The sequence below is a fragment of the Bombina bombina genome, chromosome 5 (assembly GCF_027579735.1).
Source record: "Bombina bombina isolate aBomBom1 chromosome 5, aBomBom1.pri, whole genome shotgun sequence".
Lineage (NCBI taxonomy): Eukaryota > Metazoa > Chordata > Amphibia > Anura > Bombinatoridae > Bombina > Bombina bombina.
This window is the reverse complement of record NC_069503.1, coordinates 507979261-507992537: the sequence shown is the minus strand read 5'-3', so window position 1 is coordinate 507992537 and position 13277 is coordinate 507979261. Positions and strand designations below refer to the sequence as shown.

Here is a 13277-nt window from a genome sequence, read left to right as displayed (position 1 = left end):
TCTAAACAAATTTTTTTATGTAACGTAGTGGTCCCACCCGCTCCTGCCCCTCTGCTGTGATGGGCCACCCACCCGCCTCCCTCCTAACCCTCCCACACCACTAATGATTGGCCCCACCGCTCAACCGAGTAACTCTGACTGTCTATTTCTGCACTGCCCCACCCATGGGGCATGCAGGAATAGCGCAATTTCGCTATTTTTACATAGACTGCGACAGATAGAGGCCCAGGACAGCAGTGGTGTACAGGGTACGACGCTCGTCCTTAAGGGACATGAAACCCAAAATGTTTCTTTAGTTTTAAAGAACTTTCAAATGAACTTCTCTTGGTATTATTTGTTGAAGGAGCAGCAATGCACTAAAGGGAGCTTTACAGCTTAACACAACCAGTGAACCAATGACAAGAGTTATATATGTGCAGCCACCAATAAGCAAATAGCTTGCAGTAATGCCTATCTAATATCAACAAATGATATTAAGAGAACAAAGCAAATTAATTAATAAAGGAAATTAAAAAGCAATTTAAAATTGTATGCTCTATCTCAGTGTTTCTCAAGTCCAGTCCTCAGAACCCTTAACAGGCCAGATATTCATTATATCTTAACTAGAGCACAGGTGAAATAATCAGCTGATCAGTAACCATGGTTACTAACCTGCTCTCACCCTTCAGATGATTATTTCACCTGTGCTCTAGTTAAAATATAATGAAAATCTGGCCTCATAAGGGCCCTCAGGACTGGAGTTGAGAAACACTGCTGTCTAATTAAAAAAATATTAATTGTGTCCATTTAAGTCTCTCTGTGTTGCTTGTGGATGAAGATATTGGCTCTTACAAAGACCATTCTTCAATCAAGGACCTCCTTGGGCCTTGTGGTGCATTGGATACCAAAATAAGGGGAACGATAAACTGACTTACTAAAAGATCTTCATTTTGTGCAAGATATCCACATTCCCCAAACTGATAGCTCATTTGAATGAGGATCTTCTCATTAAGCAAATACTGAAAACATACATTCTTTACATTTTGCATTTAAAGGGACATTCTAGTGTAATGATAAATAATTAAAACTACATTGTACAATGTCTTTAACACAATTTCATGAGTTTAAACACAAAGTTAAAGGGACATGAAACCCACATTTTTTTTCTTTCATGATTTAGAACGACGATGCAATTGACTTCTAATATCTAATTTGCTTCATTCCTTTGTTGAAAAGCATATCTAAATGGGCTCAGTAGCTGCTGATTGGTGGCTGCACATAGATGTCTCATATGATTGGTTCATCCATGTGCATTGCTATTGCTTCAACTAAGGATATCTAAAGAATGAAGAAAATTAGCTACTAGAAATAAATTGGAATGTTGTTTAAAATTGTATTCTCTATCTGAATAACAAAAGAAAAATTTGGGGTTTCATGTCCCTTTAGGTTTACAAACTCAAGCATCAAAAGATGTTGCTCCGCAGGGCATGAACAATGAATAGATATATATGCCACTCTTGACTTGAAAACCATCCATGCCCTGCATGTGAGTACTGCATAGAGAATTCTATTATAATACCAGTGTCCCTTTAAATGCAAAAGATAAGGAAATGCCAGGTTTTCATTATTTGCTTGAAGCTAATTTAAAACTTTGCTCCCAGCTGGATTTATATGCAGTATCTGGTGTGATACAGAGATTGTTTCAATTTCCATTAAGGGCATGAAAAAAGAAAAAAGAAAAAAGAAAGAAAAGAAAAAGGAATATTCCTGTTTTAGTTACAACTGACAATGTGGTAATAATATTTTTGTGGCAATTAATATTCTGTATATAAGAGAAAACAAGGCATTGGTTAACAGCATACTAATAGCAAGATCCTGGAGCTGTAATGAAAAAAAACCCACAGCAGCAGAGTTTTCAAAAGACTACATTTTAGTACCTTGATCAAACGGAATCTGCTCTTATTTAGTGACAGTGGACCATTAGACAGTGGCTCTCTACAGCTGTTCACTATGGCCAGATGTCAAAGATCTTTTGATCCTGAGTTGCAATAATATAGACCCATTAACTATGTGTTCTCCCCATCACAATTACCCTAGCCACCTATAACCCTAGACCCATTGATATATAGGGGCCTATTTATTAAAGGTCTGTCGGACCTGATCCGACAGTGCTGATCAGGTCCGCAAGACCTCGCTGAATGCGGAGAGCAATACGCTCTCCGCATTTAACATTTCACCAGCAGCTCACAAGAGCTGTTGGTGCAACGCCGCCCCCTGCTGACTCGCGGCCAATCGGCCGCCAGCAGGGAGGTGTCAATCAACCCGATCGTACTCGATCGGGCTGATTTCGGGCGATTCCTGTCCGCCTCATCAGAGCAGGCGGACAGGTTATGGAGCAGCAGTCTTTAGACCGCTGCTTCATAACTGGTGTTTCTGGCGAGTCTGAAGACTCACCAGAAACACGGGCCCTCAAGCTCTGTTCGAAGCTTGATAAATGGGCCCCATAGGGTTTATTTCAATATGTGATTATATAAATATTGATGATCGTTTATTTTTTACCTCTATGTTATCACATAGAAGCTAAAAGGTTTCACTGTCAAATAGGAGTCTGGTGTAGCATTGTGCTCCTTATAACATAATAGCAACATACATAATTATTATTATTATTATTATACTTTATGAAGCGCCATCATATTCCGCAGCGCTGTCCATGGATACAGATCATTTAAATAAAACAATAGTATAAAACTTCTAAGACTATGAGACAGGACAGAATTTACAAACACAATCAGGAGGAATCGAGGGCCCTATTTCCGTGGGAACCTACAATCTAGAAGGGCAGGAGGTTGGGAAACAGGAGGTGAGGACTACAAGAGTGAGAAAGATGTTAATGCAGAGTTAGAGGAGGGAAATGTTGTTAGGTAAAAGGAATATTATTGAGTTGGGTGGTAGGCTTCTCTGAACAGAAAAGTCTTCAGAGAGCATTTAAAGGAAGAAATATTTGATAATAAGAGAATATAAAAAGGAAAGTAATATTTATCATTATTACTTGGTAGCTGCCACAATTCTTCAGTTGTAAAAATATCCGTAAGTTATCGGCAGTGACATACTTTTGATATGTTGTAGCTATGTCGCTATCAATAGCTCAAAGTATAGGATCTAGCTTTAGAATTCTTTCTTTAAAACCCTTTGAGTGCTAACGACGGCTCGGAGCCGTCGCAAATTGTCCCAGTCAGGTGCGGACGATGACTCAGAGCCATTGCTAGAACTTGAAGCAATCTGGGGACTCCAAACCCGGCGATATGGCCTGAATAGTGAGAGGCACAGCCGGGGCTTCACGATTCATGTGGTGACGTCACGTGCAATGACGTGATGACGCCACCGCGCAACTTTATTTAAAATTAACAATGGACAATATAGGGAAACGGGGGCATGCTGCTTAGAAGCCTGTTTCTCAGGCATGTAAGCAGCTACAGACCCCCAAGACCCACAGTTGGAAAGGTAATCGCCTAAACCTTCCAATGGTATAAGTCTTGGGGATCTGGAAAAAAATATAAAAAAGTAAAAAATAAATATATTAAAAAAAAAAGTAAAAAAAAAAAAAAAAGCTCAAATCCAGCTTAGCACCCAGGTGGGAAATGGCTTAGCAGCCAAAGGGATACTAAACCCAATTTTTTTCTTTCATGATTTAGATAGTTTATGCAATTTTAAGCACCTTTCTAATTTACTCCTATTATCAATTTTTCTTCATTCTCTTGGTATAGTTATTTGAAAAGCAGTAATGAAAGCTTAAGAGCCAGCCCATTGTAGGTTCAGCACCTGGGTAGCGCTTGATGATTGGTGGCTAAATGTAACCACCAATCAGCATGCCCTATACAGAGTTCTGAACCCAAAATGGTCCGGCTCCTAAACTTTCATTCCTGCTTTTTCAAATAAAGATACCAAAAGTATGAAGAAAAATTGATAATAGGAGTAAATTAGAAAGGTGCTTAAAATTGCATGCTCTATCCGAATCATAAAAGAAAACAAATTGGGTTTAGTACCCCTTTAAGTAAAGTATACTTCTGAGGAAAGATCCAAAGTTATATTTTTTTATTTAATTTTTTAAAATAAATGAATGCTGTCAAATAATATGAATTCCTTTTGTATATAGGTATAACAGTTTGCCAAATTCTAGTTGTACTCTGAATTAGCCACAAGGTGGAGATGTTGTTCAAAAAATAAACTACTAAACTGTTATTGAATACAAGATGGTCAAAGATATAAAAAATATTTTCTTTTTATGATTCATCTCCAAAAGCTTACTGCATACAGTTCAGGTTTTTACCTTTAACCCCTTCGCTACCAGTAATTTCAGAGGAAAAACATAGCCAAATCAATATTAGAATTTTTGCTATTACTCCGTTAAAAATGAAATAGAGAACATTTGTTTATTTGATTTACCTATGAAAACCAGGGCTTTTTTTGTGGTGGTACTCACTGGTACTGAGTATCCTCACCTCTGCCATCTCATAACAGGTAATATTTGTAATTGTCATGTAAATACTCTAGTTTTCACAAGAGGGGCTGCAAAATATATCAAGCTTTGTAAATAATGTTGTCCCTTTGCTGTTTTTGAAGTTATCGAGCACAATATATCAATCAATAAAAAAAAAACACTAATGAAACTATATATTTTTTTGGCATAAAAAGAGTTTTCAGTTGATGATAGTTTCAACTTGTTGTTTATTTAGAATTATTGTAACATTATCAAAAATAAAGTAAAATATATCTATATATAAAAAGATTAATTATCACAAGATTAAAAATCTCAAAATATGTCTCATTGGCATACTGTAATTCAGCTAAGACCAAACATATATATATATATATATATATATATATATTATTTTAAAGGGACACTGAACCCAATTTTTTTCATTTGTGATTCAGATAGAGCATGCAATTTTAGGCAACTTTCTAATTTGCTCCTATTATCAGTTTTTCTTCGTTTTCTTGCTATCTTTATTTGAAAAAGAAGGCATCTAAGATTTATTTTTGGTTCAGACTCTGGACAGCACTTTTTTTTATTGGTGGATGAATTTATCCACCAATCAGCAAGAACAACCCAGGTTGTTCACCAAAAATGGGCCGGCCTCTAAACTTACATTCTTGCATTTCAAATAAAGATACCAAGAGAATGAAGAAAATGTGATAATAGGAGTAAATTAGAAAGTTGCTTAAAATGTGGGTTCCTTTGCAATGGGGGTACCTTTGACCCCTATAACTATATATATATATATATACATATATATATATATATACACACAGTCGTATGCAAAAGTTTAGGCACCCCTGACAATTTCCATGATTTTCATTTATAAATAATTGGGTGTTTGGATCAGAAATTTCATTTTGATTTATCAAATAACTGAAGGACACAGTAATATTTCAGTAGTGAAATGAGGTTTATTGGATTAACAGAAAATGTGCAATATGCATCAAAACGAAATTAGACAGGTGCATAAATTTTGGCACCCTTGTCCTTTTGTTGATTTCAATACCTTTAACTACCTAGCACGGATTAATTGGAACACACAATTGGTTTGGTGAGCCCATTAGGCCTTGAACTTTATAGACAGGTGCATCCAATCATAAGAAAAGGTATTTAAGGTGGTCAAATGCAAGTTGTTGTTCTCTTTGACTCTCTTCTGAAGAGTGGCAACATGGGGGCCTCAAAACAACTCTCAAATGACCTGAAAACAAAGATTATTCAACATTATGGTTTAGGGGAAGGCTACAAAAAGCTATTGCAGAGATTTAAGCTGTCAGTGTCCACTGTGAAGAACATAGTGGGAAATGGAAGACCACAGGCACAGTTCTTGTTAAGGCCAGAAGTAAAATATCGGAGAGGCAAAGGCAAAGGATGGTGAGAACTGTCAAAAACAACACACAGACCACCTCCAAATACCTACAACATCATCTTGCTGCAGATGGTGTCACTGTGCATCGTTCAACAATTCAGCGTATGGGAGAGTGATGCGGAAGAAGCCTTCTCTGCACACACGCCACAGAGTCGCTTGAGGTATGCAAACGCACATTTGGACAAGCCAGTTTCATTTTGGAAGAAGGTGCTGTGGACTGATGAAACAAAGATTGAGTTATTTGGAAATAACAAGGGGCGTTATGCATGGTGGCAAAAGAGCACAGCGTTCCAAGACAAATACTTGCTACCCACAGTAAAATTTGGTGGATGTTCCATCATGCTGTGGGGCTGTGTGGCCAGTGCCGGTACTGGGAATCTTGTTAAAGTTGAGGGTCGCATGGATTCCACTCAATATCAGCAGATACTTGAGAATAATGTTGAGGAATCAGTCACAAAGTTGAAGTTACGCCGGGGATGGATATTTCAATAAGACAACGACCCAAAACACTGCTCAAAATCTACTCTGGCATTTATGCAGAGGAACAAGTACAATGTTCTGGAATGGCCATCCCAGTCCCCAGACCTGAATATCATTGAAAATATGTGGGGTGATTTGAAGCGGGCTGTCCATGCTCGGTAACCATCAAACCTAACTGAACTGGAGATGTTTTGCAAGGAGGAATGGTCCAAAATACCTTCATCCAGAATCCGGACACTCATTACAGGCTATAGGAAGCGTCTAGAGGCTGTTATTTCTGCTAAAGGAGGCTCTACTGAATATTGATGCAATATTTCTGTTGGGGTGCCCAAATTTATGCACCTATCTAATTTCATATTGATGCATATTGCACATTTTCTGCTAATCCAATAAACCTCATTTCACTACTGAAATATTACTGTTTCCTTCAGTTATTTGATAGATCAAAATGAAATTGCTGATCCAAACACCCAATTATTTATAAAAAAAAATCATGGAAATTGTCAGGGGTGCCTAAACTTTTGCATACGACTGTATATACACATATATATACACAAATATATATATATATATATATATATATATATATATATATATATATATATACACACATATATATATATATATATATATATATACACATATATACACACACACACAATATATATATATATATATATATATATATATATATATATATATATATTTTTTTTTTTAAAGGGACATGAAACCCAAAATGTTTCTTTCATGATTCAAAGAGAGAATACAATGTTAAACAACTTTGCAATTGACTCCTATTATGCAATTTGCTTCATTCTCCTGGTGTCCTTTGTTGAAGAATCAGTAATGCACTATTGGGAGCTTGGTGAATGCATTGGTGGAACCAATAACATGAGGCGTATATGAGCAGCCACCAATCAGCAGCCTCTGAGTCTACCTAGGTATCCCTTTTGACAAACAATATCAAGAGAACAAAACAAATTAGATCATAGAAGTAAACTGGAAAGTTGTTTAAAATCACATGCTCTGTCTGAATCATGAAAGCAAAAAATTGTGCTTTATGTCCCTTTAAGATAGACAAACTTTGGGTTTCTCAGAAATAGCAGACATGCATCGCTTTGCCTATAGTTTTTGGTGACTATAAGGCTGCTAATTGCAGCTGTGCACCACACTTCTGAAATTCCCAGGAGTGAAGGGGTTTATTAGTTAGCAGTTAAAGGGATACTCTAGTCAAAATTAAAATTTCATGATTAAGATAGAGCATGCAATTTTAAGCAACTTTCTAATTTACTACTCCTGTCAATTTTTCTTAGTTCTCTTGGTATCTTTATTTGAAAAGGCAAGAATGTAATCTTAGGAGCCGGCCCATTTCCCCTGGGTAGCACTTGCTGATTGGTGGATTTCATTTAGCCACATTACAACTTCTATGATATATGACACAGGGAACTATTATTTGCCTGTGGCCTGAGTGTCCTCTTGTAACCCCAGACTGAGAAACTAGGATGTAAGTCATATGAAAATATTACTTTGCTTACCTGCAATAGATTCAGGTGGGGAGTAAAACTGCCCCTCAGACATAGGTGCAGGTGGGAGGAGGACAGCTCGTTCTGAAACTCTCCGGATCATCAGCAGTCCTAGAAAAGAGGGCATTTAACTTAAAGAGACAGTATACTGTAAACTTATTTTCCCTTAATGTATTTTCAATGACTTGTTATATAAGCTGCATAAAATGTATGAGAAAATGCATGTTCAGGTTTATTTGTGTACATGAAATAGCTGGTTTTGTGCTTAAAGCACATCCTATTACAATGGTTTGAGCTAGCAGGTAAAATAATATCTCATTATGTTATCACTTTATGTACACACACTTGCTTCCTTATCTTATATTTGACTGTAAACCAAAAGCTCAATACTTAGAGAGAGAAAATTGAAACATTATCATTTGATTATTTATCTTTTCTTCACCCCACTGGGAGTGTAATTTGTTTCTGCTGGCTGTGTTTACATTGCCTGTCAATAGCCTGGATTTAAAAGGACATAAAACACAATTTTTGTCTTTCATGATTCAATTGTAAACAACTTTTTTATGAACTTCTATTATTATATTTTCTTGGTATCCTTTGTTGAAAAGCAGGGATGTAAGCTTAGGATGGTGCACGTGTCTGGAGCACTATATGCCAGGAGTTTTGCAACAATGTTTTAGATTAGCAAGAGCACAAGATGGCAGCACTATTTCTTGTCATGTAGTGATTCAGGCATGTGCACGCTACCCATATAGGTATCTCTACAACAAAGAAAAGCATGAGAACAAAGCACATTTGATAATAGAAAACAAATGGAAACTTTTTATAAATTGTGTTCTCTATCTGAATAATGAAAGAAAAAACATAATTTATGTAAGAACTTACCTGAAACATTAATTTCTTTCATATTGGCAAGAGTCCATAAGCTAGTGACGTATGGGATATACAATCCTACCAGGAGGGGAAAAGTTTCCCAAACCTCAAAATGCCTATAAATACACCCCTCACCAAACCCACAATTCAGTTTAACGAATAGCCAAGTAGTGGGGTGATAAAGAAAGGAGTAAAAAGCATCAACAAAGGAATTTGGAAATAATTGTGCTTAATACAAAAAATCATAACCACCATAAAAAGGGTGGATCTCATGGACTCTTGCCAATATGAAATAAATGAATTTATCAGGTAAGTTCTTACATAAATTATGTTTTCTTTCATGTAATTGGCAAGAGTCCATGAGCTAGTGACGTATGGGATAGTAATACCCAAGATGTGGAACTCCACAGAAGAGTCACTAGAGAGGGAGGGATAAAAATAATAACAGCCATTTTCCACTGAAAAAAATTAATCCACAACCCAAAATATAAGTTTATTCTCATAAATGAAAAGATAAAAATTAAACATAAGCAGAGGAATCAAACTGAAAGAGCTGCCTGAAAAACTTTTCTACCAAAAACTGCTTCTGAAGAAGCAAATACATAAAACGGTAGAATTTAGTAAATGTGTGCAAAGAAGGCCAAGTTGCTGCTTTGCAAATCTGATCAACTGAAGCTTCATTCTTAAAAGCCCACGAAGTGGAGACTGATCTAGTAGAATGAGCTGTAATTCTCTGAGGCGGGGCCTGACCCGACTCCAAATAAGCTTGAAGAATCAAAAGCTTTAACCAAGAAGCCAAGGAAATAGCAGAAGCCTTCTGACCTTTCCCAGAACCAGAAAATACAACAAATAGACTAGAAGTCTTCCTGAAATCTTTAGTAGCTTCAACATAATATTTCAAAACTCTTACAATATCCAAAGAATGTAAGGATCTCTCCAAAGAATTCTTAGGATTAGGACACAAAGAAGGAACAACAATTTCCCTATTAACGTTGTTAGAATTCACAACCTTAGGTAGAAATTTAAATGAAGTCCGCAAAACTGCCTTATCCTGATAGAAAATCAGAAAAGGAGATTTACAAGAAAGAGCAGATAATTTGGAAACTCTTCTAGCAGAAGAGATTGCCAAAAGGAACAACACTTTCCAAGAAAGTAGTTTAATGTCCAAAGAATGCATAGGCTCAAATGGAGGAGCCTGTAAAGCCTTCAAAACCAAATTAAGACTCTAAGGAGGAGAGATTGACTTAATGACAGGCTTGATACGGACCAAAGCCTGTACAAAACAGTGAATATCAGGAAGCTTAGCAATCTTTCTGTGAAATAAAACAGAAAGAGCAGAGATTTGTCCCTTCAAGGAACTTGCAGACAAACCTTTATCCAAACCATCCTGAAGAAACTGTAAAATTCTAGGAATTCTAAAAGAATGCCAGGAGACTTTATGAGAAGAACCATGAAATATAACTCAATAATAAATCTTCCAAGAAACAGATTTACGAGCCTGTAACATAGAATTAATCACCGAGTCAGAGAAACCTCTATGACTAAGCACTAGGTGTTCAATTTCCATACCTTCAAATTTAATGATTTAAGATCCTGATGGAAAAACGGACCTTGAGACAGAAGGTCTGGTCTTAAAGGAAGTGGCCAAGGTTGACAACTGGACATCCGAACAAGATCTGCATACCAAAACCTGTGAGGCCATGCGGGAGCTACCAGCAATACAAATGATTGTTTCATGATAATCTTGGAGATCACTCTTGGAAGAAGAACTAGAGGCGGGAACATATAAGCAGGTTGGTAACATCAAGGAACTGCTAACGGATCCACCGCCTCCGCCTGAGGATCCCTGGACCTGGACAGGTACCTGGGAAGTTTCTTGTTTAGATGGGAAGCCATCAAATCTATTTCTGGAAGACCCCATCTGAACAATCTGAGAAAATACATCTGGATGGAGCGACCACTCCCCCGGATGTAAAGTCTGACGGCTTAGATAATCCGCTTCCCAATTGTCTACACCTGGGATATGAACCGCAGAAATTAGACAGGAGCTGGATTCCGCCCAAGAAAGTATCCTAGATACTTCTTTCATAGCTTGGGGACTGTGAGTCCCACCCTGATGATTTACATATGCCACAGTTGTGATATTGTCTGTCTAAAAACAAATGAACGGTTCTCTCTTCAACAGAGGCCAAACCTGAAGAGCCCTGAAAATAGCACAGATTTCTAAAATATTGATTGGTAACCTCGCCTATTGAGATTTCCAAACTTCTTGTGCTGTCAGAGATCCCCATACAGCTCCCTAACCTGAAAGACTTGCATCTGTTGTGATCACAGTCCAGGTTGGACGAACAAAAGAGGCCCCTTGAACTATACGATGGTGATCTAACCACTAAGTCAGAGAGAGTCGAACACTGGGATTTAAGGATATTAATTGTGATATATTTGTATAATCCCTGCACCATTGATTCAGCATACAAAGCTGGAGAAGTCTCATATGAAAACGAGCAAAGGGGATCGGGTCCGATGCTGCAGTCATGAAACCTAAAACTTCCATGCACATAGCTACTGAAGGGAATGATTGAGACTGAAAGTTTCGACAAGCTGAAACCAATTTTATTAGTTTCTTGTCTGTTAGAGACAGAGTCATGGACACAATCTATCTGGAAACCTAAAAAGGTGACCCTTGTCTGAGAAATCAAGGAACTTTTTGGTAAATTGATCCTCCAACCATGACTTTGAAGAAACAACACTAGTTGATTCATGTGAGATTCTGCAGAATGTAAAGACTGAGCTAGTACTAAGATATCGTCCAAATAAGGAAACACCGCAATATCCCGTTCTCTGATTACAGAGAGTAGGGCACCGAGAAACTTCGAAAAGATTCTTGGAGCTGTCGCTAAGCCAAATGGAAGAGCTACAAATTGGTAATGCTTGTCTAGAAAAGAGAATCTCAGAAACTGATAGCAGTCTGGATGAATCAGAATATGAAGATATGCATCCTGTAAGTCTATCGTGGACATATAATGCCCTTGCTGAACAAAAGGCAGAATAGTCCTTATAGTAACCATTTTGAAAGTTGGCACTCTTACAAAACGTTTCAAAATTTTCAGATTCAGCACTGGCCTGAATGAATTTTCTTTCTTTGGGACAATGAATAGATTTGAATAAAACCCCAGACCCTGTTCCTGAAATGGAACTGGTATGATTACCCCTGAAAGCTCCAGGTCTGAAACACACTTCAGAAAAGCCTGAGCCTTTACTGGATTTGCTGGGATGCATGAGAGAAAAAATCTTCTCACACGAGGTGTTACTCTGAATCCTATTTGGTATCCTTGAATCTTCTCACAGGAGGTCTTACTCTGAAATCCATTGATTTTGGACAGAATCTGCCCAAATGCTTTGGAAGAATCTTAATCTGCCCCTACCAGCTGAGCTGGAATGAGGGCCTCACCTTCATGCAGACTTGGGAGCTGGCTTTGGTTTCTTAAATGGCTTGGATTTACTCCAACTTGAAGAAGGTTTCCAATTAGAACCAGATTCTTTGGGGGAAGGATTGGGTTTCTGTTCCTTATTTTGTCAAAAGGAACGAAAATGGTTAGAAGCTTTAGATTTACCCTTAGGTCTTTTATCCTGAGGTAAAAAAACTCCCTTCCCCCCAGTGACAGTTGAAATAATCGAATCCAACTGAGAACCAAATAAATTATTACCTTGGAAAGAAAGAGATAGTAATCTAGACTTAGATACCATGTCAGCATTCAGATATTTGAGCCACAAAGCTCTTCTAGCTAAAATAGCTAAAGACATAGATTTAACATCAATTTTGATGATATCAAAAAACAGAATTTATGTTTACCTGATAAATTGCTTTCTCCTACGGTGTGTCCGGTCCACGGCTTCATCCTTACTTGTGGGATATTCTCATTCCCTACAGGAAATGGCAAAGAGAGCACACAGCAAAAGCTGTCCATATAGCCCCCCCTCTGGCTCCGCCACCCAGTCATTCGACCGACGGTTAGGAGAAAAAGGAGAAACCATAAGGTGCCGTGGTGACTGTAGTGTACAGAAAATACAAATTTTAAACCTGACTAAAAGCCAGGGCGGGCCGTGGACCGGACACACCGTAGGAGAAAGCAATTTATCAGGTAAACATAAATTCTGTTTTCTCCTACATTGGTGTGTCCGGTCCACGGCTTCATCCTTACTTGTGGGAACCAATACCAAAGCTTTAGGACACGGATGAAGGGAGGGAACAAGTCAGGTAACCTAAACGGAAGGCACCACAGCTTGCAAAACCTTTCTCCCAAAAACAGCCTCCGAAGAAGCATAAGTATCGAATTTGTAAAATTTGGCAAATGTATGCAGAGAAGACCAAGTCGTTGCCTTACAGATCTGTTCAACAGAAGCCTCGTTCTTGAAGGCCCATGTGGAAGCCACAGCTCTAGTAGAGTGAGCTGTAATTCGTTCAGGAGGCTGCCGTCCGGCAGTCTCATAAGCCAATCGGATGATGCTTTTCAGCCAA

The 13277-nt window shown here is 37.9% G+C and overlaps 1 protein-coding gene across 1 annotated transcript in view; it reads right to left on the bottom strand.

Moving 5' to 3' along the window:
• STARD3NL (STARD3 N-terminal like) overlaps positions 1-13277 on the bottom strand; it is a 270999-nt gene that overhangs the window by 12181 nt on the left and 245541 nt on the right. Inside the window, exon 7 of the mRNA XM_053714421.1 lies at positions 7898-7996. Within this exon, the coding sequence (XP_053570396.1) occupies positions 7898-7996 (99 nt within the window). The remainder of the gene's footprint in view (positions 1-7897; positions 7997-13277) is intronic.